Source organism: Mesoplodon mirus (assembly GCF_964341445.2).
Source record: "Mesoplodon mirus genome assembly, chromosome: 19".
Classification (NCBI taxonomy): domain Eukaryota; kingdom Metazoa; phylum Chordata; class Mammalia; order Artiodactyla; family Ziphiidae; genus Mesoplodon; species Mesoplodon mirus.
Window position 1 is genome coordinate 54,154,206 of NC_138995.1, and position 26,654 is coordinate 54,180,859.

The following is a 26,654-nucleotide window of genomic DNA, read 5'->3' on the forward strand; positions in this document are numbered from 1 at the left end:
GGGGCACGAACCCGTGTCCCCTGCATCGGCAGGCGGACTCTCAACCACTGCGCCACCAGGGAAGCCCAAGGAGAAAACATTTAAATGTGAATCCTAATGTAAACGATACTGTGTCAGTGTAGATTCAGACAGTGCAACAAATGAACCACTCTGGTGTGGGATGCTGGTAGTGGGGGAGGCTGCGGGAGGGCCGGGGCACTATGGGAACTCTTACTTTCTGCTCAATTTTGCTGTGAACTTAAAAACTACTCAAAAGAAAAAAAAAACCTCTTAAAAAGTAGTTCGAGGGTAGGAAGTTGTTTATGTTGTGATGAGGGGAGAGGCCACGTTAGAGTACATTAACTCTGTAGGAAAAAAAAATCCTAAGGAATCAAGACAGCGTGGTTTACTTAGTCATCTATTCTGAGAACCCAGAGAGGAGTTGCACGCAGGCCCTGCCCTCTGAGAGTACTTACTCTTGGAGGGGAAGACATAGTTGGACAGAGATAGGCACAGCTCAGGGTGATCAGGCCTGCAAACTGCGGACCAAGGGCCCCTAAGGAATGTAAGGAAATCTACCTAAGGGGCTTATCAGAGACATTAAGTCAGATGAAAAGGATGAGGGTCTATGCAGGGCATGGGTTATAGGACTGTCTATGTGTCTATACTGGTGGCTGCAGAGCCAGCTACACAATGGGACAGGGATACAGAATGAGGCCTACATGGCCCAGGCAATGAGGGCCTGAGTAGAGAAACTGGATGGGGATGGGTGGTATGATGTTGATTCTACATTGCTCAGGGAGTGTGGTCTGGGGTGGAACAGGTTCACATAGGGCTGACATGAAAGGAAGCATGGATTCCCGAAGGGCAGAATGTAAAATGAGCTCCTGAAGTGAAACATGGGTGTCTGTGGGGGAGGAGACTTGTTTGGAGAGAGGAGCAGGATGGTGCTTCACATTTGGAACCTCATTGGTTATTTCTGCAGAACATCAGGATGGTACACGAAGGAAGCTTAGAAGAGGGATGATTTACTCAATACCCTATTGGACCTGGGTGACACCTTTCCTCACCTGGCAGTGGGTAATGGGAAAGGGAGTGACACATGAAACAGTGCTCACAGTCTATCGGCTTTAATCTCCAAAGGCTGGTCAGAGGCCAAGGGCCCGCTGGCTCCCCACAACCACAGGTGAAGGATGCTGCAGCCACAGAGGAGCGTGAGCAATTCGTAAATGTGCCCTTTTCCCCACAGCTGACCTCTGCAGAGCCTCCACCCTTCTCCCTCAGGCACCAATGGGGAAGCCCTGACAAGTTGATAGACAAAGCAGGCCTAGCCAGTAGTGTAAAAAGCCCTGCCAGGTCTGACAAGAAGGGGAGATGGGCTGCAGAGGAATGGTCTGTGAGGAGTGGCCTGCCCCCGGCTCCCTCCTCCAGTCTCCATCACTTTTTCCCCTCCCTTTTCTCATGTCATCCTTTAACCTCAAATTACACTTTCTCTTTTACTCTTCCCAGCTGTGTGAGCTTGGTGTACTGGGGACCTTTGGTCAGCCCTGAGTGGCAGGGTCTTAGCCACGTTGCATGTTGCAACGCTTCCCTCCCCCCTTGACTATGTGGGCTTGGTTTTGTGTCACTGGGAGAGCATGGCACAGCAAGGTTTAGGCAGGTCTATTAAGGGGCAATCACACATCTAAGTTAAAACAAGGTCAGGGAAGGAAGGTGTGAAGCAGACTTTGGTCTTTGGTTATCTTGCACTGGGTCCTGAGAAGTGTTGGAGATTTGTTGCTCTGTAATCTGTTAGAATTAGAAGCAGCTCACTTTCTCAAGGCCCCAAACTAGAAAATAGCAAGTTGTAATTGGATGCCATCACCATCAATTATCTTGAATAAAAAGAGGTGTAGGTAACATTAGGAAAAAGAATCAGTGATCAGGCACGTCCCTTGAACTTTCTGTTTGGCCCTGCTAAGAGTAGGAATGGGGATGGGGGTCTCCAAGTCTTCATATCTTTGGAATAGCTCACCAGGTCTTCACATGCTTGGAACAGTTCAAGAAGGACTTGACAGCAGAGGACTAAGAAACAAACGTGAGTAAGACATTATTACTTACTGCTATCTTGAGTAGAAAAATAAAGACTTTTTGAAAAACCCTTGGGACTTGTGTCTGTCTCCTGGAGTCCTGAATTTTTCACTCTATGTATTATAAAAATTACCTATTAATTGATTTGGGGCCTGGCAAGGAAGGAACCTTTCTCCAATATTTGCCTACAAATTTTCCCTAAAATACTTGGACAAGTCACTTTATCTCTCTAAGGTGTTCCTTTATTTGTAAAATTGGAGTAATCATGCATAGCTTACAGAGTTGCTGTGAGGATATATGTGAATTGCATACAGTGTGTACTCAATAAATGATAATAACTGTCACTAACGTTTTATAGGTCCTTCAGAACTTAGATACATTAATCTCTCTAGTTCAGGAAAAACCCTTGATAAAGACTAACTTGATTCTTCCTGTCCTGATTGGTCTCAGTCTCCTTGTTTGAAAAATGTTATGTTAGATTAGCATTAAGTCGACATTCCATTGACTAAAGCTGGCCTGAAGATATGTCTTGTTTGACCTACATAGGATTTAAAGAAGAAAACTGAGCCAACATTTGAAAATTAAAATGTTTTAAAAAGAAATCTAGTTTTCCAGCTTCTCTTGAAAAATCAGAAGATATGGCAATCCGGAGCCCACATTCCTGCCTGGCAACAATCCACTAGGGCCAAAAGGAAGCTGCCTCCTTAGGTAGGGCATGCATTCTCAGTTTTCTAGGGCTCCTCTGGCCTTCTTTACTCATTTATATGATCTGCTTGGCCTTGTAGGTATTTCCACTTGTGCCCCTCTGGGCAGCTGGAAACTGTCCATGCTTGGCACAGAGCAGTCACTTAATTATTATTATAATTATTATTTATTTATTTTTGCGGTACGCAGGCCTCTCACTGTTGTGGCCTCTCCCGTTGCGGAGCACAGGCTCCGGGCGCACAGGGTCAGCGGCCATGGCTCACGGGGCCAGCCGCTCCGCGGCATGTGGGATCTTCCCGGACCAGGGCACGAACCCACGTCCCCTGCATTGGCAGGCGGACTCTCAACCACTGTGCCACCAGGGAAGCCCATCACTTAATTATTGAGTCAGTGAATCACCTACTGTGTCTGCCTACCACTCTTTCTTATCTGGCCATAAAAAGAAATCCAAGTTTGTAGTTATTTGTGGTAGTTACTGAATAACTGATTTTCACTTTGAGAAGTGAATTGAACAAGTCCTTTCTGTCAGTCAGGATAGACTAGGTTAGGCTGCGGTAGCAAACAATCCCCACATCTCAGTGGCTTAAAACAATACAGGTTTATTTTTTGCTTACTCACACAAACCTAGACACAAAATGAAAATTCCCTCCTGTTTTCACATGCATGGAGACAGACATGAGCGCACAGGTATATACAGAATCACACATCAAATAAATACCCTGGAACATGAACTCATGCAAAAATCTATTTAGATACTGGTTAACCTAAACTGCACAACTTTCTCTTTGTTGGGGATCTTAAAAGGTCCCAGGATCAGAGGAAGGTAAAAGAATATCCACCTTCAGCCAAGGAAATGGCCATGCTACAAAAGGAGCCAAAAGCTAACAAAGCACCTGAAAGCTTTAAAAAAAAGACTGAAGCTTGTACTACATTAAATTCCATGCACAAATCTGTAAGTAAAATACCAAATATGCAATGCCTGCAGGCTGTTGCCCCCCAACCCCAGTGAGGCCTCCACCTCTGGGCTTCTAGCTCAGGAGGGAGATGGACCCCATATGCCCAATATGCAGAGCCACGGAGGGGGCTGGACTGGGTCAGAGAGAGGGGACAACAGGCTGGAATCCTCTTTCTTCAGCAGGAGCTACAGACAGGAAGGAAGCGGGCAGGACCAGGTCACATCTATTTCCCCTCCCAGCAAACCCTCTCTTTTTACCCCATCTAATCCAGGCCCATCTTTGTTCACCTGGACTATAGCAAACACTTCCTCCTCACTGATTTTCCCACTTCTAGTCTTGCCTCATCCAATCCCTCCATGACAGCCACCATACTTGTCTTTCTAAAGCTCAGGGATTCAGAATATGTCCCTTACTCAGAAACATTCCCTTGCTCCCCTTCATGGACAGGTGCTTGTCCAGATGCCCCAGCCTGGCATGCCAGACCTCCATGATCAGAAGCCCCTCCATACTCATCTGCTTCTGTTCCAGCAGTCCCTCCAGTCCCACACAGCATGTCCAATCCACCATTTTGGACAGGAGAAATCTCAGCCTTCTCTCTCTGTCCCCATAGGTGTTTCTCATGCCTCAAGATTCCTCTAGTTCTCTCCAGGTTTGTCACTGAGCTTTCTGAAGGCATCCAGGTTTCCCAAATAGAACGGAAGCCCCTTGAAGGCAGTTATCAAATCTCCTTCCAGGCCCTTGTTACCTCTTCAGCCCCTCTCCAGACTTCAGCAGGCAGTTTGGGTCCAGAGAAAAAGCCTTGGGCTGGAGTCAGGAGAACAGGCTTTGCCACTGTCTTGCTATATGCCCTCAGGCAAGTCCCTACCTCTCTCAGGGCCTCACTTTCCTTGACATCAGGGCACTGGACATTTGCTTCTGAGTACAAAAAGGATAAAACAGATTCACTGAATAACTCTCAACTGTAATCCCAGGGGCTAGGTTGAAAAGCTTGGGGCCGGGGCCTGGGCCTGGGATCTTGAACTTGTGATTTCCTGATCTACTTGGTTAGTCCCTGCTTACTCCAGTACCTCCACTTCTCAGTCATGCCTATCCCATCCTCTCCTTTTAAGGAACAGGTTACCTGGTGTGCCACAGGGGTGGAGCAGGGAAATCCTGGCATGGTTGGAAGGACCAGAAGGGGTCAGGCGGGGAGCCTGAAACGAATCTTTCAGTCCCATAAGAGCCTCGGCTGCCTCTAGCTGCAGCTGCCATTCTGAGGGGTCAGAGGTCCAGGCCAGGTGAGAGGCTCCGGGGGCCTGCAAAGGAAAGGGAGAGAAGCAGACTGGGAATCCTCACTTCTGCCCACCCTCCAGGTGCTCCCTCTGCCCCTGGTTACTTCATTATCCCCTACTCGTCCCTTCCCCAAGCTCAACTTCCTCCCAGGGTCCTGGATCCCACTTCTTCCCCAGGACCTGTGGCTGCAGCAGAAGGGGGTCTGGGGTGCCACAGGGCTGAAGCATCAGAGTCGAGCACCTGGAAATAAGGAGAAAAGATGCTAGGGGGATTAAATATGGACAGACAGGTACACGTGGAAACAGGGGCAGGATTTTGCTATGTTCTGATCTGGGAATCTGAGTGCCTGCTGGGTCATTAGGCTTTGTGGCCTTGAGCAAGTCCCTTCCTCTGTCATGGCCTGCTTTGTTTTCTGTAAAATGAAAATTATCTGTCAGCTTCTTCCTACCAGGGCTACTGTGAGGATTATGGGAAATAATTGGTGTCAGCTAAAAAAAAAAAAAAACTGACAAAACATCTAGAGGGATTGAGGTGACTGTTCCTGCCCTACCAGAGTCTGGTTTCCTTCCCTCCTAGTTCCCCAATCGCCATGGAACTTGAGGAGCAGCTTGGCCCACCTTTAGGAAGCTTTCTCTAATGGCCTCTGGCCTCTCTCCTAGGCCTCAGAGGCTCTTAGCATCATGTCGTTCCCCCCTCCCGCCCCTGCCTTCGGCAGGCAGTTCAACCCTATCTTACCTGTTTAAGTGGATTTAATAGCCACTATTTGTTTAAGGCCAGGGCTTGTGCTAGGTGTATCCCATATATTATTGCTAATTCTCATTATTACGAAGAAGTAGTAGTGTCTCCGATTTACTGACAGAAGAACAGGCTCAGAGAGGTGAAGACACTTGTACCAAGGTTCACAGCTAGGAGAGCTCTGCCGCACCCATGAGTCTGAGACCGTTTCTTCTTCTTCATCATCTACTATGGTATCCAGCACAGGCTTGGGCACATCATAAACACGTATCTTTTTCTCCCTACTCACGTGTGGGGCAGGGTAGAGGGCCCTTGGGATTCTCCAGAAAGAGGAGCCATCAGTACTGGGCGAGATCCTGAGCAGGCTGGGAGGGGCCCACGAGTGGGCAGCCAGAGGGCAGTGCCACGGTCAAAGCCTAATGAGGGTAAGAGAATGCAGAGCGTATGCAGAGGTCACGGCTTGTCTTCCCTCTTCCTACCCTGTATCTTTTTCCTCTTGTCTTTCTGATACAGTGGTACCTAGTCATTCACATATCTCTTGAATTAATGTTGAATTCATCTTACCAGGGAAAGGATGCAGAGGGACAGCAGGTTCTTGGCATAGCAAGCGGCACACCACTGGGGTTGGTATGGGAAGGCCTGGAGGCAGCCAGTGTCCAGTGGCCCAAGGGCCTGGAGGCACTGGAGTCCAGGGCAAAGGCAAGGCTTCTGGGAGACAGCTGAGCAGCAGAGGCCCCTGGGAGTTCTCCTGCAGGGGGCATAGGTTGGAGTCAGGTACAAGGCTGGAGAAGGAATGGGTATGTTCCAGATGTAGGTAGGACCCCAAAACTTTAGAGCTTGAAGGGCCATAAAATCCCAGCCCCTCATTTTGTCCATGGAATAGAAGTGATTTGCCCAAGATGACACAGCAGTTCAGGGCTGGACCTAGAACCCAGGTGCTGAAGGCATAGAGGAAGGGATCTGGGCAGGGGCTAAGACAGGAGTCCCCTCAGGGCCCAGTTTTCCCTTACCTTCTCAGGGGGTGTCAGTGCCAGTGGGACCGCCCTGTGGGGAGCCTGAGGCTGGGGTGCTATGCTCTCCTTTCCAGCTGTGAGAGACCAGGGAGAGCTTTGGTGAGCTCTTTCTCCTGAGGGCCATCCCACTGCAACCCCAAACTGAATTAGCTCCCTCTGTCCCATTTCTCCCCACAGACCTCACCGCATCCTCCCAACACTTCACCACATTTTATAGTTGGGGAGGCTGAGGCCCAGAGAATAGAAACACCCTGCCCCAGGTCACACAGCAATTCAGGGGCAGGACTGGGACTCTTTTTCCTACGTAGGCTTTCCCTGCCCACATTCCTGCCCTGGCCCTGGCCAGAGACACTCACGGTGGACCCCTGGCCGAGTGACTCCCTTCTTGACACGGCTGGGAGCTCTGGGAGGAGCCGCCCCTGTCCTCATCAGTCCCTGAGCCAGGTGCTGCTTCAGCTGCGCCTCCTCCTTCCTACGCAGGGCCACCTGGGCAGCCATGACCCTTCGGCGCTCCCTAAAGAGGGGGGTGGCGAGTCAGAAGTCGAGTCAGCCGCCTTTTAGACGAGGCCCACCCTCTCCCTTCCCTGGATCTCATACGCACAAGATGAGGACACATTTGTGACACTTGCAAGCCTCAAAGAGGCAGAGGCGCTTGTGGCCCTTGAACTGGGCGGTGACACCGTGACTGCGGCAGCGGGCGCAGGTTGGAGAGCGACTGACAGCTGTCCTGGGGATGAGCTCCATGCCCTGGGGGGCTCTAGTCTCATCCCCTGTGGCAGCGTCTGAGGGGCAGTGCTGGACAGCAGGCATTTCATCGGGTTCCATGTATCTAGGGGCAGAAGTGGAGGGTCAGGGCGGACACGCGGGCCCTCTCCTGACCAGCCCTCTTGCCCCTGGGAGGCCACGCCTGAAGGATTTTTCCATTTCGCCCACTCCTGGACTCAGCTGTCACCCTTGAGTCTCCCCTGGCTTCCTCCTTCTTCACTTTCCTCAGGCATCATCCTTCCCAAGAACCTCTCTCCTCCTTCCTTTCTCATGTATCTTTCTTTTTTTTTTTTTTTTTTTTTATGCTGCACGCGGGCCTCTCACTGTTGTGGTCTCTCCCGTCGCGGAGCACAGGCTCCGGCCGCGCAGGCTCAGCGGCCATGGCTCACGGGCCCAGCCGCTCCGTGGCACGTGGGATCTTCCCGGACTGGGGCACGAACCCGCGTCCCCTGCATCGGCAGGCGGACTCTCAACCACTGCGCCACCAGGGAAGCCCTCTCATGTATCTTTCGATCCAAACATTATTCTCCGCTCACGTGTTCCTTTCCAGGCAGAAACCCCAGTTTGGGGCACACTCGCGCACTCTCACGCCCCCTGCAGCAGTTCTTACGCCCGCCTTCCACCAACACCCCATTCCCACAGTTTCCCTGGCATCCTCTTCAACAGTTATCATCCTTCCCTCCTGCATTTATCCAATTCCCACACATAACGTTTATGCTTCCCTTTCAACTCTTAGCCTCACGTATGCCCTGCAATTCAATTTCCCCCTGCAGGCCTTTTAATCAGACCACTCCCTTGCACCTCAGTACCTACATCCTTCTCAGGGCTCCCTTGCCTCACTTTCAAGAACTATTTTCAAAAAAATAATAATTATTTTCATTCCTTCAGCAAAGGTTTACTGAGCCCCTTCCATGTGCCAGGCCCTGATCTAGGCCCAAAGCCCCCTCCCCACGGCCCAAATTCCTCTCTTGCACCCACACGCCTTCCAAACTAAGGCAAACCCGCGCCGTCGCTGCGCCCGGCCTTTACGCGCCTTCGCCCATTCCCAGCAAGCAGCCTCAAACCGCGCCCGCCACACCTCCCCGTGCATCTGTTCCTCGCGCGCACCCCCTTCTGCAGCTGTCCCCGCAAATGCTGGGCCCGCGGCCTCGCCCCGCTCCGGAGTCCCCGGGAGGCGGTGGGGTTCGGGGAGCGCGCCTAGGGGCCGCGGTGGGGGATGGGTGAAGGAGTCGCGAGGAGCGCTAGTGAGGAGGTGAAGGGATGTCTGGGGCGGGGAGTCTAGCGCAAGCCAGGGAGGGGAAGAGACGGGAGGGGCGGGGTGGCGTTCGCGTCGTCAGCCTGCGGTTACCACAGCCTCGAGCGGAGTCAGACTCAGGATGAGGCGAAAGGAGTTGGTGAGGCAGTGGCGTGAGGAATGGCCTCGCTCGCGCCACTTTTCCCGCCCCTTCTTACAAGGACCAATGAGCTTCAAGCGGCGCCTTCTGCCGCTGAGGCGAGCGACCAGTGCGCTTCAAGAACCTTCCCTGACGGCCCGCCCCTTTACCTCCAGCCCGCTTCTCCTCGCGCCAGACTATCAGGCCAGCCAATAGCGCGTCGAGTTGAGTCTCGTGCCACTTCTCCCTCCTCTTGTGATTTGCCTTCCCAGACCGTTCTTTCCCTTTTTGGGCAGGTGGCCAATGGGGCGTCGAGTACCGCTTCCAGGCCTAGGCTGACCCTGCCCCCCAGGAACGGCTGCCCGGCCGCCCTCCCGCGCACGCGCAGTCTCATCCTCCGGCCCTGCAGGGACGGCGCTTGTTGAACGTTTGTCTTTGACTCTGTGCAGGTGGCTACTCTTCGCTGTGTGGACGCCCGTGTTTTCTCACTTCTCTCCCTCTGCCCCAACTCCCGATCTACCTTTCTCCTTTTATGTTCCCCACGCTGCGATATCCCTGTTTCCTTCCTGGGTCCCACCTTCTCACGCTGAGCCCCATTCCTTGGGTCTCTTATCGTCCGTGCTGGTGCTGATTTTCCTAATTCTGACTTTTTCCGTCTCTGAGAGCCTCTCTCTCTGCCTGTTCATCCTGCTGATTTTCGGAACCCCTTTCTCCACGTGCCTCATTCCCTCATAGCCTGGACCCCTGCCCCTCCCATCCCCCTCTTCGATTCCCGAGACGCTTCTGTGGTTTTTCTGTCTTTTTAGCCCTTTCCACCCTCTGTGTTCATCTTCCTCCCGGATTTCACCCCATTCTCGGTGCTCCACTCTCTAACTGTAGCCTTCTCTGCTCATCTCTACTAGACCCATCTCACGGTTTCCCTCCCCATTCTCTGTGGTGTCCCCTTTTCCCTATGCATTCCGCCCTGTCTCCTTTTCTCTCTTTGAGCCTCTAAGATTGTCTCCTCTCTCCCCTGAGGACCCGGTCCTTGTGCCCCACTCCTCATTTTTCTGCTGCTCCCAATTGTGCTTTCTCTGCTCCCTGCAAGGTTCCATTCCAACAGTTTGCTCCTCCTTCTCTGTGTGGTTTCTCTTTTGTAGGGATAGCATCGCCTCTGACCACTACTCCATCCCTTTTTCCTTGAGGATTTCATTCCACTCTTTTCTGGTTGTGTCCGTGCTTGTTCTCAGATTGCTGGGTCCCGTTGTTTTGCGTTCCCAGGCAGGTGTGTGCCGTCTTCTCTGCTTGGTCCAACTCCTTTGTTTGATCCTTTGTCAGCCTTCATTTCCCTTTCCTGTGTTCCATCTTTTCTGCTGGTCTTGGCCCCTTAGTTTGCCGCAGATTTCTGGGTTACAGATCCTGTGTCAGGTATTCTGGACAGAGAAGTGTGGCCGAAGTGACCTCTAGCTGGACTGCTGTGCAGGGGGGCAGTACTAGACGAAGTTGGAAAGGTTGTTTGGGGCCAGTCTGGGGGAGGAAGGGTGAGGGTGTGTGGGATGCTTTAATGCCAGCTAAAGCAATTGACATTGAACCTTTAGGTAGTGGAGAGAGAGATAGGGGGACCAACATTTTTGGAGAGCTTAGCTCTTGCCTGGCACTTTATACTAATAATCTTATTAATTTTCAACAATCACTCTATGAGATATATTACTAATATATTTTATAAATGAGTTCAATAAGATGCCCAAGATTACACAGCTAGACAGTGGAGAGGTAAAGATTCCAACGTTGGTCTGTCTTTGAGTCCAAAGTCTATCAACTTTGTACAACCTACAGTGTTTTAGTTATTTCCAGTAATCCCCAGTTCCCCACTTTTATTCTCTTAAGTGTTGCATAGGCACTCATTTCAGGTGGCGAATGCATATCTTTTAGTCTGTGTGTGTTCTTGCAAGATGTGTGGTGTTTTATGTGCGTGATGCTTCAATTTATGCGGATGACATCATTTACCATTTAAAATCATCAGCACTGTTTTTATGATCCATCCATGTGCATGTGATGCGTACATCTAACCAGTGGCTTCTAACTGCTGCATGATATTCCATGGTGTGCATCCCCTGCGTGTCGCATGTGCACGAGGTCTCAGGGAGGGACGCCCACATTGCCTTCAGCTCACTGTCACCACAATAATGCTACATTCTTATATGTGTTCCTTCGGAGTTGAAGGTGGAAATCTCTGTTATGTGTACCTAGGATATACCAGAGATGGCTCTTTGTAAACCTAATTTGACTAAGTATTGCCAGACTCCTCCCCACGATGAATGATACTTTGGGTCTGAGACACTGATCAGAACTCCTCCCTTCCTCAGGGTCCAGAAGAGGAGCCTATCCCTGGCCCCAACTACCCCACGAGCAGCAGTGCACAAGGGTCTCTGTAGCCCCACAGTCCTACCAATGCTCATATTTTTCCAGCTTTCTGATCCCTCGCCAGTGTGATAGATGCACATTTGGATACATTGTATTTCTCTGATTATTGTTGAGCTGGGGTGTTTCTTCATATGCTTGTTAGCCTTTCTGGTTTTTTTTTTTTTAGATTGTTTCTTCATATGCTTGGTCCATTCCCCTGCTGGGGTTGCTCTCTTTTTCTTGTCAATTTGCCTGAGATCCGTGACCATTCTCATCGTTTTAAGACTCTGTATACGCTCTTCTTATGCCAATTTTGGCACTTCATATTATTTTAGAAATGTATCCACTTCATCTGGGTTTTCAAATTTATAAATGTAGAGTTGTTAATGACACTTTTATTATTCTTAGAACATGTGATGTCTGTTCATTTTTATTTTTCATTCTGTATTTTATTTGCATCTTTTTTCTTGATTAGAGTTGCCAGAGAATTATCTTAGTAATATTGTCAAAGAATGAATATTAGTCTTTTGTAATACTTTTTTGTTGTTTTCTGTTTCATTGACTTCTGTCATCGTCTTTATTTCTATCCCTTTTGGGGGGATGCTTTGTTGGCCCTTATATAACTTCTTGAGTTAATTCATAAACATTTTGTAATTCTTCTTGTTTCCTGATAAATGTATTTAAATTGTAAATTTACTTCTGAATATTGATTTAGAAATCAGAGTCCCAAACTTTGATGTGTATTTAAAAAAACTTTTGATGTTGAAATGATTATTGGCTTACAAGAAGTTGCAAAAATTTTACATAGAGTCCCTTAAACCCTTCCTCCGGTTCCCCATAGGGACATTCTGTATAACTGTAGTATATGAGCAGGAAACTGACATTGGTACATTACTCTTAACTAACTTACAGGCCTTATTCAGTTTTCATCAGATTTTACATGCATGTGTGTGTGTGTGTGTGTGTGTGACATGTAGTATGTTTGCTATTATTCAGTTCTAAATACTTTTTAATTTCTTTTTCGAGTCAAGGGTTATTTAGTAATATGTTGGTTAACTCCTACACACACATTTGTTGTTCTGATCTCATTGTCTCTGGATGGAGAATAGCCTGTATAATAGTGATCCTTTGAATAAGCCCGCGTCCTCTGCTCGGCACCATGTTCAGTGGCAGAATCTAAGCAGGAGTGAAGAGTCAGGATTTGAGAAGCTAATGTGGGTTCGGGTTAGGTTGGAAGAGAGACTATGGAGATGGGAAGACCTGTGTCCCTGAAGGGCTCGGGGAGCCTATGTCGATGAAAATGACAATCAACTTTCTGCTCCAGAAACAGTGACCCAGAGGCTGACAAGAACTGAGCTTGAGACCTAGATTGAAGTTGGTTCCAGACTGAGGTCCAGCATCCAGGACCCAGACCCAGGACCATGGGACCTCAGCGTTTGAGCCCTGTGCAGCTGCTTTGTCTCCTAGGGGCCATTTCCACTCTGCCTTGTATGTCCTGTGGGGCTGGACGCTTAGGGACCCTCTTGGCTGGGATGGGAGGGCTGGATTCATGTCACTGGGGGAAGGAAAGCGGCATATCTGGGTCCCTCGGGAGACAGGGTCTGTGGAGGCTGAGCTCTTGATGGGCGGTTCGGGGCTGAGAAGGCCATGTGAGGGGCAGGTGACTGGAAGAACATTCTCTCTCTAGGGGCTGGAGCTCTTTTGTGTTATGAAGCAACATCTTCCCTCTTCAGAGCTGTCGGTCTCCATAACTGGCAGTGGCTTCTGATGAGGAGCATGGTGTGTGAACTGAATGAAGGCTGTGAGGAGACGCTGGTGTTCATCGAGACAGGTGAACGGGGGTGGCTTTGCTACATTTTGTTTGCTTGCTCTTCTGACCCCACCTCCATTCCTAGCACCCAGGGACTCTGGACTTGAGTTCCAGATATTTACCCCGTTATATGTTTGGGAACAGCATCCAGACATCGGCAGGAGAGGGGCAGGACCCAGCTGGTTGTGGTGTGGGCTGGATAAGAGGGCAGAATGGAGGTGGACACATCCCAGGAGGAGAGGGGGACTCTGGGAGAGAAGACAAGTTTGGGATACAGGGGAGAGAGGAGCAGACGGGCCCCTGCGGGGGGAAGAGTGAGGAGGGGCAGATGGGACGTGGCGAGTCTGAGCGGTGAGTGGGCAGTGGGGGAGGGGCAGAGTCGGTGATGGGGCAGCGTGAGCAGGAAGAGCAGGGGGTGGGCTGGGAGGTTGAACTGGGTGTGGCCAGCGACACTGATCAGAGCTCTGCAATCTTCTGCCCCGCAGGGACCAGAAGGGGAATTGTGGGTTTTAAAGGCTGCAGCCCAGCTTCATCTTACCCCCCGCAAGTCTCCTACCTCGTTTCACCGCCTGGAGTGTCCATTGCCGCCTATAGCCGTGTCTGCCGGACATACCTCTGCAATAACCTCACCAACATGGATCCTTTTGTGAAACTCAAGGCCGAGGCTCCTGAGACTTCAGCCTCTTCTTCCCGTAGTTGCCCAACCTGTGTGGGCGCGCACTCTGAGGACTGCCTCCCACAGTTTGTCACCACCGAGGCTTGCCCCAACACTGCTACTGAGTGTTACAGTTCCACCTTAAAATTTCAGGCAGGTGAGAGAAGAGAAGCTTTCTTTCTCAGATGCCTGCTCTAGGCCTGCTGCCTTCCCATCTCTGAAGGAGGTGGGTGGGACTGAGGTCCCATGGTCCTGTGTCTGGGTCCTGGGGGATGGGGGTTGTGGCACATAATTCCAAGGAGGAGGGGAGAGGGTGCCTGGTACCTGAGTGTTTGGTGGGAGAGCAGGGGCCCTGGTTTGTGAGGGGTGTCTGGAAGGAGGGGTAGGATGTTTGAGTCTTGAAAGTGTCTCTGACTCCTTGCTCTCTTCCTTACAGGGTCTCTCAATACCACCTTCCTCCTCATGGGCTGTGCTCGTGAATACACCGATATTTTAGCCCACTTTCACCATATTGGCAGCATCAGAGTGACTGAGGCCATCAACATCTTAGAGAAGGCCCAGTTTGCTGGTGCAGAGCCCTCTCGTCGGAGAGCTGCTTGGGGCGTCCTCTTAGGCCTTCTGTTTGCCTTCAGGGACTGACGATCTAGCTGGACCAAACACCCCTACCCCTTCACATAGCGAAATAAAGTTACAGAGTTGCCTTTCTGCTTTGTCCTGTGGTCCATGAGGGTTGTGGAGACCTGAAAGGTCTGAGGAGGGCCAGACATGTCCAGGGAGGCGGAGGGGAGGGGCAGGTAATGGGCAGTGCTTGCTGTGAAGTGAGCTGGGGGCTTGGGGAGCAGGATCATTGGCAAAGTGACAGAATCATGCCCAGTAAGCAGGAGAAACCTAAACACTCCCCTTCTCCTCCTCCTCCTCCTGGGGACCTGAGTTCTAGCCTGGGTTCAGCCATTGACTTGGAGATCCTGGCCAAATCTTCTCCCTTTTTTGGGCTTCCATTTCCTCCCCTTTAAAATGAAGGCCTTGTAGGGAAGTCATAGGGATTATAAATTCAATTTGAGTAAAGTTTAAAACCATATATTTTATGATAAAGCGCCTTTAACTTAAGATGGCCAAAGCACTGACACTGATATGATATATTTGCTGTAAAGAGAATTATAAGAGTTTTATGTTTCTGATATTAAAAATTACTTAATGAAGATTTGTTTCCACTAAGAAAAATAAAATGAAGGCCTTATGAATTAGAAGTGTGACTCATTGGTATGTGTCAGATACTGTGGTAGTACCTGGCTAGGTTTTTTTTTTTTTTTTTTTTGTGGTACGTGGGCCTCTCACTCTTGTGGCCTCTCCCATTGTGGAGCACAGGCTCCGGACGCGCAGGCTCAGCGACCATGGCTCACGGGCCCAGCCCCTCCGCCGCATGTGAAATCCTCCCAGACCGGGGCACGAACCCGTGTCCCCTGCATCGGCAGGCGGACTCTCAACCACTGCGCCACCAGGGAAGCCCCAAACCTATATTATCTTTAGTAAGACAATGTCTGATTCATTACTTTAAATTCTTTCTTTGCCCCACCTAGCTCTTACCTCAGAAAGGTTTGTTGAATGAGTAAAAGAATAAAAAGTTGGAAACTGGAGCGAGATTGAAGGTGGTGTTAGATAGAGGTGTGTGTATAATCTGGATTGAGTTTGGAATGAACAGGGTAAAGTGGGTTGTCTGGATTGAATGTGAGTTTCCAGACCCCATATGAAAATGATTTTGACCTATTACATTTAAATATATTTATTGACTTTTGTTTACTACTTGTCTGGTTGTATTTAAGATCCAGTGGGACCAGCTAGGCAACCAGAGATTCCCGGTAAGTAAGTTAAAGCCTGGGTAAGGGGAGGCCCCAGGAAAAGACTGACAAGAAAAGAAGCCACTAGAGGGGGCAATAATCATGGGGAACATGCTTTTTGGGAGTGGGGACAGGGATGGGGAGCTTGAGGTGGGAGAAGAGCATCTTCTAGGTGCACTCACTGCCTTGTTGACAGAGTGTTTTATCGGGACGGTGGGCTCTCAGAGCTCCTATAAGGGCAGAGCAAAACTTGCCAGCTGACATCGTCTGAGAAATTGCTGGTAGGCTCTGGAGGGTTTGGTTGGCTTCTTGTGGTGTCTTTGGTGTCCTAGGGTAAAAAGAAAAGGGAGAGACTACTGTTAAAAACATTTTTAGAATTTATTTTTTATGAGAGCTTTTAAAATGTTAAAAGTAAGACTCATCTAATGGAAAAAATTAAAATGAAAAAGTATGTCCAGTAAAAAGTTAAAGGATGCCCCAACCCCAGCTGCTACTCCTCATTCTGTAGAGCTAACTGTTGTTACTTGTTTGCTACATAGTTTTCCATACATTTTTGTATATAAACATAATAGTTCACTTTAAAAAACAAAATGAGGGGCTTCCCTGGTGGCGCAGTGGTTGAGAATCTGCCTGCTAATGCAGGGGACATGTGTTCGAGCCCTGGTCTGGGAGGATCCCACATGCCGCAGAGCAACTAGGCCCGTGAGCCACAACTACTGAGCCTGTGCGTCTGGAGCCTGTGCTCCTCAACAAGAGAGGCCGCTATAGTGAGAGGCCCGCGCATCGCGATGAAGAGTGGACCCTGCTCGCCACAACTAGAGATAGCCCTCGCACAGAAACGAAGACCCAACACAGCAAAAATAAATAAATTAGTTAAAAAAACACACACAAAATGAGCTTATCCTATACATATTGTTTTTGCTATGTTCCTTTAACAAATCTTTTATTATGGCACGTCTATGGAAGTCCTTAAGACTTAAATGTGCCGTTCAATAAGTAGTTACAAAGAAATATTCATGAAACTACTACCTAGGCCTGGAACTAGAATACTACCAGCAACCCTCCTCCTCATCTGATCACTATCCTCCCTCTCCCCCTCACAATGGTAATCCCCACTTTTGCAGTAAGCATTATTTTCTTTTCTTTATGGCTTTACCACCTACCTATACATTCCTATATAATTTAGTTTAATTTTGCCTTATTTTAAACTTTATGTATATTAAATCATGCTATAACTATTCTCTCTTATTTTTTTCTCTTTTACTCAACATTATGTTGCTTTATTATTGTTCATTCTCACAGATATATAATATTCAAATATACTACTACTTATTTATTCACTGACCAATTTTCAGTTTGGGATGGTTATAAACAATCCTGCTATGAAATCCTTGTTCATTTCTTCCAATGTACATAAGCAACATTCCTTTTGAGTACGGAATTGCTAAGAGTGGAGTTGCTTGGTCACAGAGATTAAACTTTAGTAGATAACTACCAGCACTTTCTCAAAATGATTTACCAATTTACACTCCCTTTAGCAGGAGATGATAGTTTCTCTGTTCTACTCTCTGACAATACATGGAATTATCAGACATTAAAATTGTTGCCAATCCTTGGGATTGACGTATATACACTAATATGTATAAAGTGGGTGACTAATAAGAACCTGCTGTATAAAAAAATAAATAAAACAAAATTCAAAAATTCAAAAAAAATTGTTGCCAATCTTATGATGTGGAGTGATCTGGGTTTTTTAAAATAAATTTATTTATTTATTTTTGGCTGCGTTGGGTCTTCGTTGCAGTGTGTGGGCTTCTCATTGTGGTGGCTTCTCTTGTTGTGGAGCACGGGCTGTAGAGCGCAGGCTCAGTAGTTGTGGTGCACGGGCTTAGTTGCTCTGTGGCATGTGGGCTCTTCCTGGACCAGGGCTCGAACCCATGTCCCCTGCGTTGGCAGGCAGATTCTTAATCACTGTGCCACCAGGGAAGTCCCTCTGTTTGGTTTTAACTCATATTTTCCCAGTTACTAGTAAGGTTGAGTGCCATTTCACATGTTTATTAGCTATTTGGATTTCTTGTCTCTGAAGTGCCTACTCAACTCTTTTGCCTATTTGTTGTGTTTCCTGCCTTCCTCTCATGGATCTATAGGAATTCCTTATCAGTCTGAATATTAATCCTTTATCGATATTAATATTTGCAGACATACCCCTACTCTTCTTCTTGTCATTTTCTTTTGATGACCAAAATTTCTTAATTTCAATAAAGTCAAATTTATTAATCTTTTCCTTTATGACTTATAATTTTTGTTACCTGTTTAAGAAATCCTTTCCTACCCCAAGGTCATGAATATAGTCTCCAATATTCCCTTGTAAGTTTGTCTTTCAAATTTAGACCTTTAATTCACTGACATTTATTTTTGTGATGGGCTTGAAATAGGGGGTCTCTGCACCTTTTATTCACTTACTATATTGTGGATATCTTTCCAATCAACATATAATGACCTACCTAATTATTATTATTATTATTATTTTTGCGTTACGTGGGCCTCTCACTGTTGTGGCCTCTCCCGTTGCGGAGCACAGGCTCCGGGCGCACAGGCTCAGCGGCCATGGCTCACGGGCCCAGCTGCTCCGCGGCATGTGGGATCTTCCCGGACTGGGGCACGAACCCGTGTCCCCTGTATCGGCAGGCGGACTCTCAACCACTGCGCCACCAGGGAAGCCCACCAATATTCTTTTTATATGACATTTAATTATACCTAGACTAGGGAGGAATCACATATTGTTTGACACCAACACCGGTGTCATCGTCAGAGATCAATGACCAGGTCCCCAACAGCCCCATCTGCCTCCACTTTGATAAGCAATGGCATTCTATCATTAAGGAATTTGGTTAAGCCTCTCTAGTATTAGGAGAATTGCATTTTGCTTTTCTTTCTCTTCCTATTTCCCCACAAGTTAACACTGAGTACAAAGGGCTGAGAAGTGTGCTTATCCTGGTCTTCATTTCATTTCTCTTGTCTCTTCTCAACCCCTGCTTCAGCCCTAGTTGATTCCACAGAGTGACTCTGGTTTAAGGAAGGTCATTCTTTTGGAACTTACTGGTTTTCTTCACTCTGCCCTTGAAATGATCACAGGGATACGGCTTCTTGGGCAGCCCAGGCACTGCCATGAGTTTTCTTTTATGGGCTCTCAGGAACCAATCTGAAATAAGGGAGTTGCTGCTTAGAAGGGTTAATATGTTTGAGGCAGGACTTTACTTGCCATCTTCCTTGCCTCTCGATTCGTTTTCATACTGCAGTGGGTGTGGGAAAGGGTCAAAACACAGAACAGTGGAGATATCCAGTTATATGAGCACTAGGGTCTCTAAGTTGTTTGCCTGACCTGTATGGGCAAGGATTTGGTGGCAGGTTTGGAGGAAGCATCAGGGTATCATTAGGGAGACTGAAAAATGAGGAATAAGACCTAGGTGTCTGCCTTTTAGTGGCTGCTTTACCTCAAGCAAGCCGTTTTGCCTCTCTGATTTCAGTCTACCTGTGAGTAAAATAAGGTTGAGAATGGCATCCAGGAAAGACTTGGAAGGCAGCCCTGGGTTGTTGGGGAAAAGAGGGTAAGGGAGAGGGGGCAGCCAGAGATTCAGCCAGCTCCCCTTTGGACCTTGGAGGAGTCCAGCTCTTGCCTAAGACTCAGAAAGAAAATAAGTGTTGGTGCTGCATGCGATGGTCTTGTGGAGAGGGGAGAAGGTGAGCTCAGCTCAGATAACATCTGCTCTGGTCCCAGAGGGACTCAAGGGAGCAAGTTGGGATCTGATGGTGCATCGCTGTTGTCGATACTGGATTACTGACCTTTGCACTCACATTCTTGGCCTCCGTCCTGGAGCCACCTCCCAGAAGCCTGGCGTTGGTCCCTATGGCCTCTGGCAATCCCTGTGGGAAGGAAACTGGTCACTTCCAGTCACTGGAAAGGGAAGGGGCCAAGAGAATTGGTCCCCCATCATCGTGCTACCGAGGTCAGCGTAGCTCCATTGCTCTTCCTTTTTACTCAGGGATCTAGGGTGCTTCAAGAGAGGAGTATTTTAAATGGATAAGGAATTGAGGTTTAAAATCTGGCCTAAAGAAAAGCTTAGCTGGAGGTAGGTGGAGAAAGAATGGCTTCTGGATGGAAGAGAGGACCATAGGTAGGGGTTAATCAACACCTTACAACCTCCCCCCATTAAGATCCCCCCCTACACACATTAAAATCCTCATGACCTAAGGAAGGAGAACAAGGAGTAGATTATTCCATAAACCAGTCAGGAGCTTCACCGGACCTCCACCTTCGGATGTATTTGAATCCATTATCCCAGTTCAACTATAAGAGGTTGGTATTTACCTTTGTTCCTCTGCAACAAATCCATTCCTCTTTTGGCCTCTATTCAAGTCTGTCTTACCACCTGATGCTATCTTATTCCCATTTTGTGATACCTAAAATATTTTAATGACAATCAAGTATGATGGTTTATAGAGATTCTTGAGCTAGAACTGGGTCCAGATGATGCTTCCTCTGTACAGGAGTTGCTCATATTTCCTGCCAGAATTAATTACGGTTTCCCATGTTTCCCCATCACATTTGAATACAGCTCTATCCTTGCACAGTTATAGTTTGTTGTTTGAAATGTGTTGTGGACTGAACTGTGTCCCCCTAAAACTCATTGAAGCCCTAACCCTTAATAACTCGGAATGACTGTATTTGAGGATAGGGCCTTTATAGAGATGATTAAGTTAAAATGAGGCCCCGATGGTTGGGCTCTAATCCAATCTGACTGGAGTCCTTATAAGGAGAAGAGACTTGGGCACACAAAGAGACACCAGGCATGTACATGCACAGAGGAATGACCAGGTGAGGAAATAGCAAGGAGATGGCCATCTGTAAGCCAAGGAGAGAGGCCTCAGAAGAAACCAAAGTTGCTGACGCATGGATCTTTGACTTCCAGCCACCAGAATTGTGAGAAAATAAGTTGCTGTTGTTTAAGCCTCCCAGTCCGTGGTATTTTGTTATGGCGGTCCTAGCAAACTAAAAATTTTTCTTCCTCACTAGACTCTGAATCAATGGCTCAGTGGTCATTCAGCTACATGGCTCGTGACACATGGTAGACACGTGGTAAATGTTTGTTTGATAAGCGGAGGAACAAGGTGTCCAGAGAGGGCCCTTAGAGCAGCATCCGGTTCAATCCCACTCTCCTATTTCCCAGACTCTTTCTGCCCTCCTGCCACACAGATGAAGGGTGTTGCATCATTTCTCCAAGTGCTGGTTTCCAAGTGTTTTCATGTGCTATTTGGAGTGGCGTTAAAGTAATTTCAACGGGCATAACCCCAGCTGTCTAAACTTTTCTACTATATCACTGTCACCTGACCTCTACTTCTGGTTCCAGAGAAAAGCCACAGAATATTAGAGCCAGAAGGAAACTTGGAGATTATTAGTGGAACCCCTTCACTGAGAAGTTTTTCTTTTTCGTTTTTAATGCAATATAACTATATTAGAGAAAATGTGTAAAGTAAAAATGAAGAAATCCTTACCCTTACTAGCTGTTGCAATTTGGGTGTGTTTCCTGCATATAATTTTTTTAAAAAATTACTTATTTAATTTATTTATTTTTGGCTGCGTTGGGTCTTTGTTGCTGCCCGTGGGCTTTCTCTAGTTGCGGTGAGCGGGGGCTACTCTTTGTCGTGGTGCGCGGGCTTCTCATTGCAGTGGCTTCTCTTATTGTGGATCACGGGCTCTAGGTGCGCGGGCTTCAGTGGTTGTGGCACGCGGGCTCAGTAGTTGTGGCTCACGGGCTTAGTTGCTCCGCGGCACGTGGGATCTTCCTGGACTAGGCCTTGAAACTGTGTCCCCTGCACTGGCAGGTGGATTCATAACCACTGCGCCACCAGGGAAGTCCCTGCATATAATTTTTTAATGAAGTGATAACCATAGTATATGAGCCAATTTCTTTTTTTCACTTTATAAGCTTGTTCCTGTGTTTTCCTACAACACTTATAACAGACATTTTGAATGACTGCATAACACTCTCAAGTATATGTGTTTCCGATTATTTAACTCTTCTCTCATTGCTGAATATTTAGATTGTTTTATTTTTGGAGATTGATAAATTTCTTTGTGCTTGTAACTGTCTTCCAAATGTTGGATTGCTGCCTTGGGCAAGGTTTCCCAAAATGGAATTACTGGGTCAAAAGTTATGAACAGTTTTATGTTTCTTGATATCATTACCAAGTTGTTTTTAAAGCATTGTACTGATTAACTAAATCACCATCTCTTTTATTTTCAGGTGAGAAAACTGAGGCCTAGAGAGAGCAAATGAAATGCCCAAGTTCACAAAGGTAATGGTGACACACCTGGAGCTAAAACCTTGGTCCAAGGCTCGTAGTCTGCTGTTCTTTCTGCAGCCCTACATGACCCTAACTTCACGGTGTAACTGAAAACGAAGGTGTTAGTATAATATTATGTCCTCCAAGTGTCAGTCAGACATTTTTGGACCACCTTATTGATTTTTGCTATAAATTATACCACCTTTTCTACTATTCACTTGATACTTTTTTCTAAATAAATTTAATTTACATAAGAGCTTCATCCTATGCAGTGTTATCTGTGAGATTATGGGTTTGATACATGCTTAGATTGTTCTTCTAACATGCATTAAAATAAACATATAACTATTAAAGTAAAAGCTTACTTCTGTTCTACGTAAAATCAGCTTTGGATAATATTAATACAGTAGAATAGCATGGACTTTATATCCAGGCAGACCTGGGGTCAACTGCTTGCTCTGTCAGTTAACTCTGTAGTCTGGGAGAAGTCACTTAGCTTCTACGATCTTTGGTTCTCTGGTTTGTAAAGAGTGGATATTAGTATCCACCTTGCAGTGTTGTTAGGAATAAAGGAGCTACTGGGGCCTGGTGCCCAAGTAGGTGCTCAGTACCCGATGGGTATTATTGTGGTTATTATTGCAGACTTCTAGTTATTTCCCAAAGGGAGTGTCTATGCTGGAGTATTAGGCTTACTGCTTTTTGCTGACTTGTTTGTGTAAAGAAGTTACTTCCACTTGTTAGGTTTTGCAGTAGCTCTGTTATTATTTTGACTTCTCATTTCCACTACTTACTAGCATTGTGATTTTGGACAAGCTGCTTACCTTTTCTGTGCCTCATTTAAATAATTTGTATTGGGTCGGCCAAAATGTTTGTTCGCGTTTTTTGTAACATCTTACCCGAATGAACTTTTTGCCCAATCCAATAAAACGGGGCTAAAAAAAGTACATTGGTGTGTGTATGCACACATCTGTCCACCAGAGGGCCTAGACGCAATAGCCCTAGTAGCCATGGGCAATACCTAAGTGCCCAAGGTTTGTGAATATCGTTCCCCCATGAAAGGAACCAGGGCTCCGTGGACAAACGGATGACTCCAGGGCTGCGGAAGGGAAGTACAAGATGAGCCTGGAACATCTCGTGGTGTGAGAAAGTCAGGAACTGCTAAAGCAATGACATGTCAAAAAGACACCATAGCCACCTGGAGCTCAGTGGCCAGCTTTGGGACAATGTGAGCACCGTGGTGAATAAGGATAGTAATAGATTATAATCCACAAATATCCCCAAGTCTTTACTTATAAAAATAAATAATGGAATACCTAAATAAATGGGAGAGAAGGAACAGCTCCTTCTTATAGTAGAATCTTAATTAATAAACGTAGAGGGAATGATGGGAGTAGAAAATCACTGCTTTGCTAAGACTCTATAATACCTGTTGTAGGCAAGAATCATCAATGGATTTTAAAAATTAACGGGCAAAAATATGATGAGAAGAAACAGGCTATTTGCATAGTCGCAAAGTATCTCTCCACAGGATACTTATTAACTACAATGAGAAAATAGTACCTTTATGGACACCATCTTACCCAGTGTTCAAACTCAACATCACCCATCATGAGACATCTTGTTATCGTGGGCCTTCTGATGCGCTGCGCTGAGAGGGCAAGTATCGCTTCTGTGGTATCAGTGCCAGAAATGCATAATCTGAATTTAGTCATGAGGAAACATCCAATAAGCCCAAATTGAGGCACATTCTACAAAATAACTGACAGTATTCTTAAAAATGTCACGGTCCTGAAAGACAAGGAAAGCTGAGAAAGTGCCTAGATTGGAGGAGACCAGGAGTGATGATGCCTTTCTTCAGTGTAGGATCCTGGATTGGATTCTGACCAGGAAAAGGACGTCAATGGATGATTAGCAAATTCTGAAAATTTGTACATTAGTTAATAGATTGTATCATTGCTAATTTTCTGGTTTTGATAATCATATTATGGTTATATACGGTGTTATTTGAAAAAAACTGGGTGGGGTTTTTGGATCTATTGGAACTCTGATTCTTTTCACAACATTTTTAAGTCTGAAAAATGAAAAGTTAAAAATAAAAAAGTACACTACATTTCTGTGAGGACACAATGAAGTAGTATGTATAAGTGCTTAGGAGAAGCCAGCCACATGGGATTGTTTAACACATGGGAGCTATTTATTATAAATAATTGTATAATTAATAAGTAATCTTACAAGGAATGAGTATTCTATTATTGTAAGTAATTTATTTCTTAACATTGTCATGGGTTCTCTTTTTTTTTCCCTCTTCCCTGTGAAAAGCATATTAAACATGTATGTGGTTATTTGAAGAGATAAAGCAAGCTCAGATTTTATTTGGAGAATTTTGGGGTGGGAGGACCGTGTAGTGTTTTATTTCTTCTCGCCAGACTTGGTCCAGCATTGCAAACTCCCTTTGCCTGGGAAACAAGAATTGAGCCCGGCCACCACCGGTCCCCTCTGGTTTGTAATTGTGCCACCTGGCAGCTCAGTGAGCTTTCCCCAACTCATTGCCTTTTTGCCTTAGTAGCTACTTTACTCACCTGATTGACTGAACCCTTACTAAGTTCACATTATCAGTCGTTGACTCGTTAGAACAGTTGCACACGCTAAGTGGTATTTTATTCATTTTAAGAAGATAAAACTGAGGCTGAAAAATGTTAAGCATCTTGTCCAGGATTTCAAAGTAAGTGATGGAGCCAGGATTTGGATCGCGGTTCCCCTCAATTCAAGTCTGAGTCTCAAGGTCCAGGTGAGTCTAAACGTGTCGCCATGTTTGAGAATTATTGGTAGAGAGCAGTGGCCCCACTGGGCAGTGGTTCCCCCTCCAGGGGACATTTGGCAATGTCTGCAGATATTTTTGGCTGTACTAACTGGGCGGGGCAGGGTGGTAGGGGAGAGGCTGCTCTTGGCTTCTAGCAGGTGGAGGCCACGCGGATGTTGTTAAACAGGTTACAAAGCACAGAACAGCCCACCGTCCTCACAACAAGGAATTATCCAGCCCTAATGTCAGTGGGCCTGCTATGAAACGCGGGTGTCGAGTCTCCTAAGGGCAACATTTTGAGCTCAGAAACCTGAGGATTTATTCTTTCACTTTGCAAATATTTACTGAGCACCGTGCGGGATAGTGTGAGGGATGTGGAAACAATACAGCAGATTGTGCCGAGGGGAGGCTACAGTGTAGAAGGGCAGGGGTGGAGGTGGGAGAGGCACACCAACACCTCAGCTTAAGGGAGAACATGAAAAGCGCAGAGAGTCGAGTTAGGGTTGAGCTTGTTCACAGGCAGGAGGGCTCCCATGTGGTCCTGGGACGAATCAAGGGAGGCTGTGGGAGGAGGGGCCGTGGGGTGGGTTTTGTGAGCGAAGCTGAGCTGGTGGGAAAGCACAAGCACAAGAGCAGCTCGGGAGCAGCCCGAGGCCTCGCTGAGTGGAGCACAGAGCACTTAGTGCGCGGAGGGGTGGACTGGAAAGGCAGCTGTGGCTGCAGCTTGGAATCCAGGCCGAGGACTCTGGCCTTGGTGTCTGTCCTAGTGGTGGAAAAGCCTTCCCTTCCAGAATGGTGGTCTAGGCCCCAGGGCCGGGGGGCCCAGCAGCTTCCAGAGAGCTCTCTCTATAAGGGAGGGAACGTTGGAAATGGGGGTGGAGTAGGGAGAACTCCTGATTTTGGGACAGAGTTGATGCTCAGTATATAACAAAGCTATTTCACCTCAAAGTAGCCCTTGGGGAGATGTTCCCCTCGAGTGCAGACATAGGTCGGGATGAGGCCTCTTCCGCACAGCTGTTCTGCTAAGGGCTAGACCACTTCAGCTGTAGTGAAAAGTGGAGCCGATTCGGAACCCCTAACCCAGGGTCTGCTTCCCAAAGGTGAGCTGTTCAAACAGGGCTTGGCGTGGCTACAGTTTCAAACATGGGTACGACCTGGTGGTGTGATTTTTCTAGTTTATCACCGTCCCATGAAATAGCATTAAAAATTGTTGGGGCACATCTGGTGCACTGTAAAGAATACGGTCGGGGATGACTTATTGTCTGTGGTTGTACAGTTGCCTGCAACACCCTCCCACCACTGCCTCCGAGCCTGGCCCTGGGGACATTCATTACTCTCTAGAACAGGGACTGGGGGGCAGGTGAGGCAGCTAATCTTTGTCGGGCCATTCTTGTTTTCTCCCCCACCAGCTACAGTTGCAGACACTTCCATACACACGGGCTTCTTTAACTCTCACAACACTCTTTGGATTTATGTACAGTTCTTTCCTTTTGTAAGTGAGGGAACGGGCACTGAGACAGGCTAACTTGCCCCTAATCCCTGAAACCTAAAGGGGCTACATTTTACTGCATGTGTGGTCGTGTTCTTTTCTGTTTTGCCATGTGTCTCCCCCCTCTTTATCTTTCTTAGAAAACAAACTTTTTTACCTGGATTTGAGGTGCTGTGGACCGTGGACACCAGCATTAGTGGCAGCAACAGAAGGAGGGAAGAGATCAGAACCGTCATCTCAACCGCTGGTGCTGCCGCGCGTTGCTTGAAGAGTGTGTGGACGGTTCCCAGCGAGAGGGTCCCGAGCTGTCGGAGTGGCTCAGGCCGTGCGTGGTACGTGGCCTGGGGGTCTGCGCTTTACTCCCAGGCCATTAGCGGGCGAGATTCTGGCCAAGTGATGCTGGTCTCATCAGGTAACTGGACCGTGTGATTTATGGGAATCTGGAAGGTAAAACTGGCCAATGAGAAGGA

At 47.3% G+C, this 26,654-nt stretch overlaps 3 protein-coding genes across 3 annotated transcripts; 1 reads left to right on the top strand and 2 right to left on the bottom strand.

The window, feature by feature from the left end:
• Positions 1-3,848: 3,848 nt before the first annotated feature.
• On the bottom strand, positions 3,849-7,559 carry DMRTC2 (DMRT like family C2; the record flags this gene model as incomplete). The annotated part of the gene is made up of 8 exons (XM_082607122.1): positions 7,332-7,559; positions 7,087-7,244; positions 6,728-6,804; positions 6,282-6,465; positions 6,007-6,133; positions 5,162-5,222; positions 4,831-5,005; positions 3,849-3,895 (listed from the first exon to the last, which is right to left on the bottom strand). The coding sequence occupies exons 1-8, from the start codon at positions 7,553-7,555 to the stop codon at positions 3,849-3,851; spliced, it is 1,053 nt and encodes a 350-aa protein (XP_082463248.1). The 5' UTR covers positions 7,556-7,559.
• A 5,112-nt stretch (positions 7,560-12,671) lies between these two features.
• LYPD4 (LY6/PLAUR domain containing 4) lies at positions 12,672-14,408 on the top strand (the record flags this gene model as incomplete). Its single annotated transcript, XM_082607123.1, has 4 exons — positions 12,672-12,738; positions 12,938-13,081; positions 13,546-13,872; positions 14,152-14,408. The coding sequence occupies 4 exons, from the start codon at positions 12,672-12,674 to the stop codon at positions 14,352-14,354; spliced, it is 741 nt and encodes a 246-aa protein (XP_082463249.1). The 3' UTR covers positions 14,355-14,408.
• Positions 14,409-15,479: 1,071 nt separating this feature from the next.
• CXCL17 (C-X-C motif chemokine ligand 17) lies at positions 15,480-26,600 on the bottom strand. Its single transcript, XM_082605909.1, has 4 exons — positions 26,342-26,600; positions 19,394-19,474; positions 18,651-18,752; positions 15,480-15,878 (listed from the first exon to the last, which is right to left on the bottom strand). The coding sequence occupies exons 1-4, from the start codon at positions 26,418-26,420 to the stop codon at positions 15,781-15,783; spliced, it is 360 nt and encodes a 119-aa protein (XP_082462035.1). The 5' UTR covers positions 26,421-26,600; the 3' UTR covers positions 15,480-15,780.
• Between the last annotated feature and the right edge of the window lie 54 nt (positions 26,601-26,654).

What these genes read in the sequence shown, in the direction of transcription:
- CXCL17 (XM_082605909.1), bottom strand. Translation starts at nt 26,420, where the DNA reads ATGACGGTTCTGATCTCTTCCCTCCTTCTGTTGCTGCCACTAATGCTG. An exon ending in CCAAGAATGTGAGTGCAAAG is followed by an intron (nt 18,753 to 19,393) that starts GTCAGTAATCCA and finishes CCCTTATTTCAG; the next exon opens with ATTGGTTCCTGAGAGCCCAT. An exon ending in GGGCAGAGTGAAGAAAACCA is followed by an intron (nt 15,879 to 18,650) that starts GTAAGTTCCAAA and finishes TTTTTACCCTAG; the next exon opens with GACACCAAAGACACCACAAG.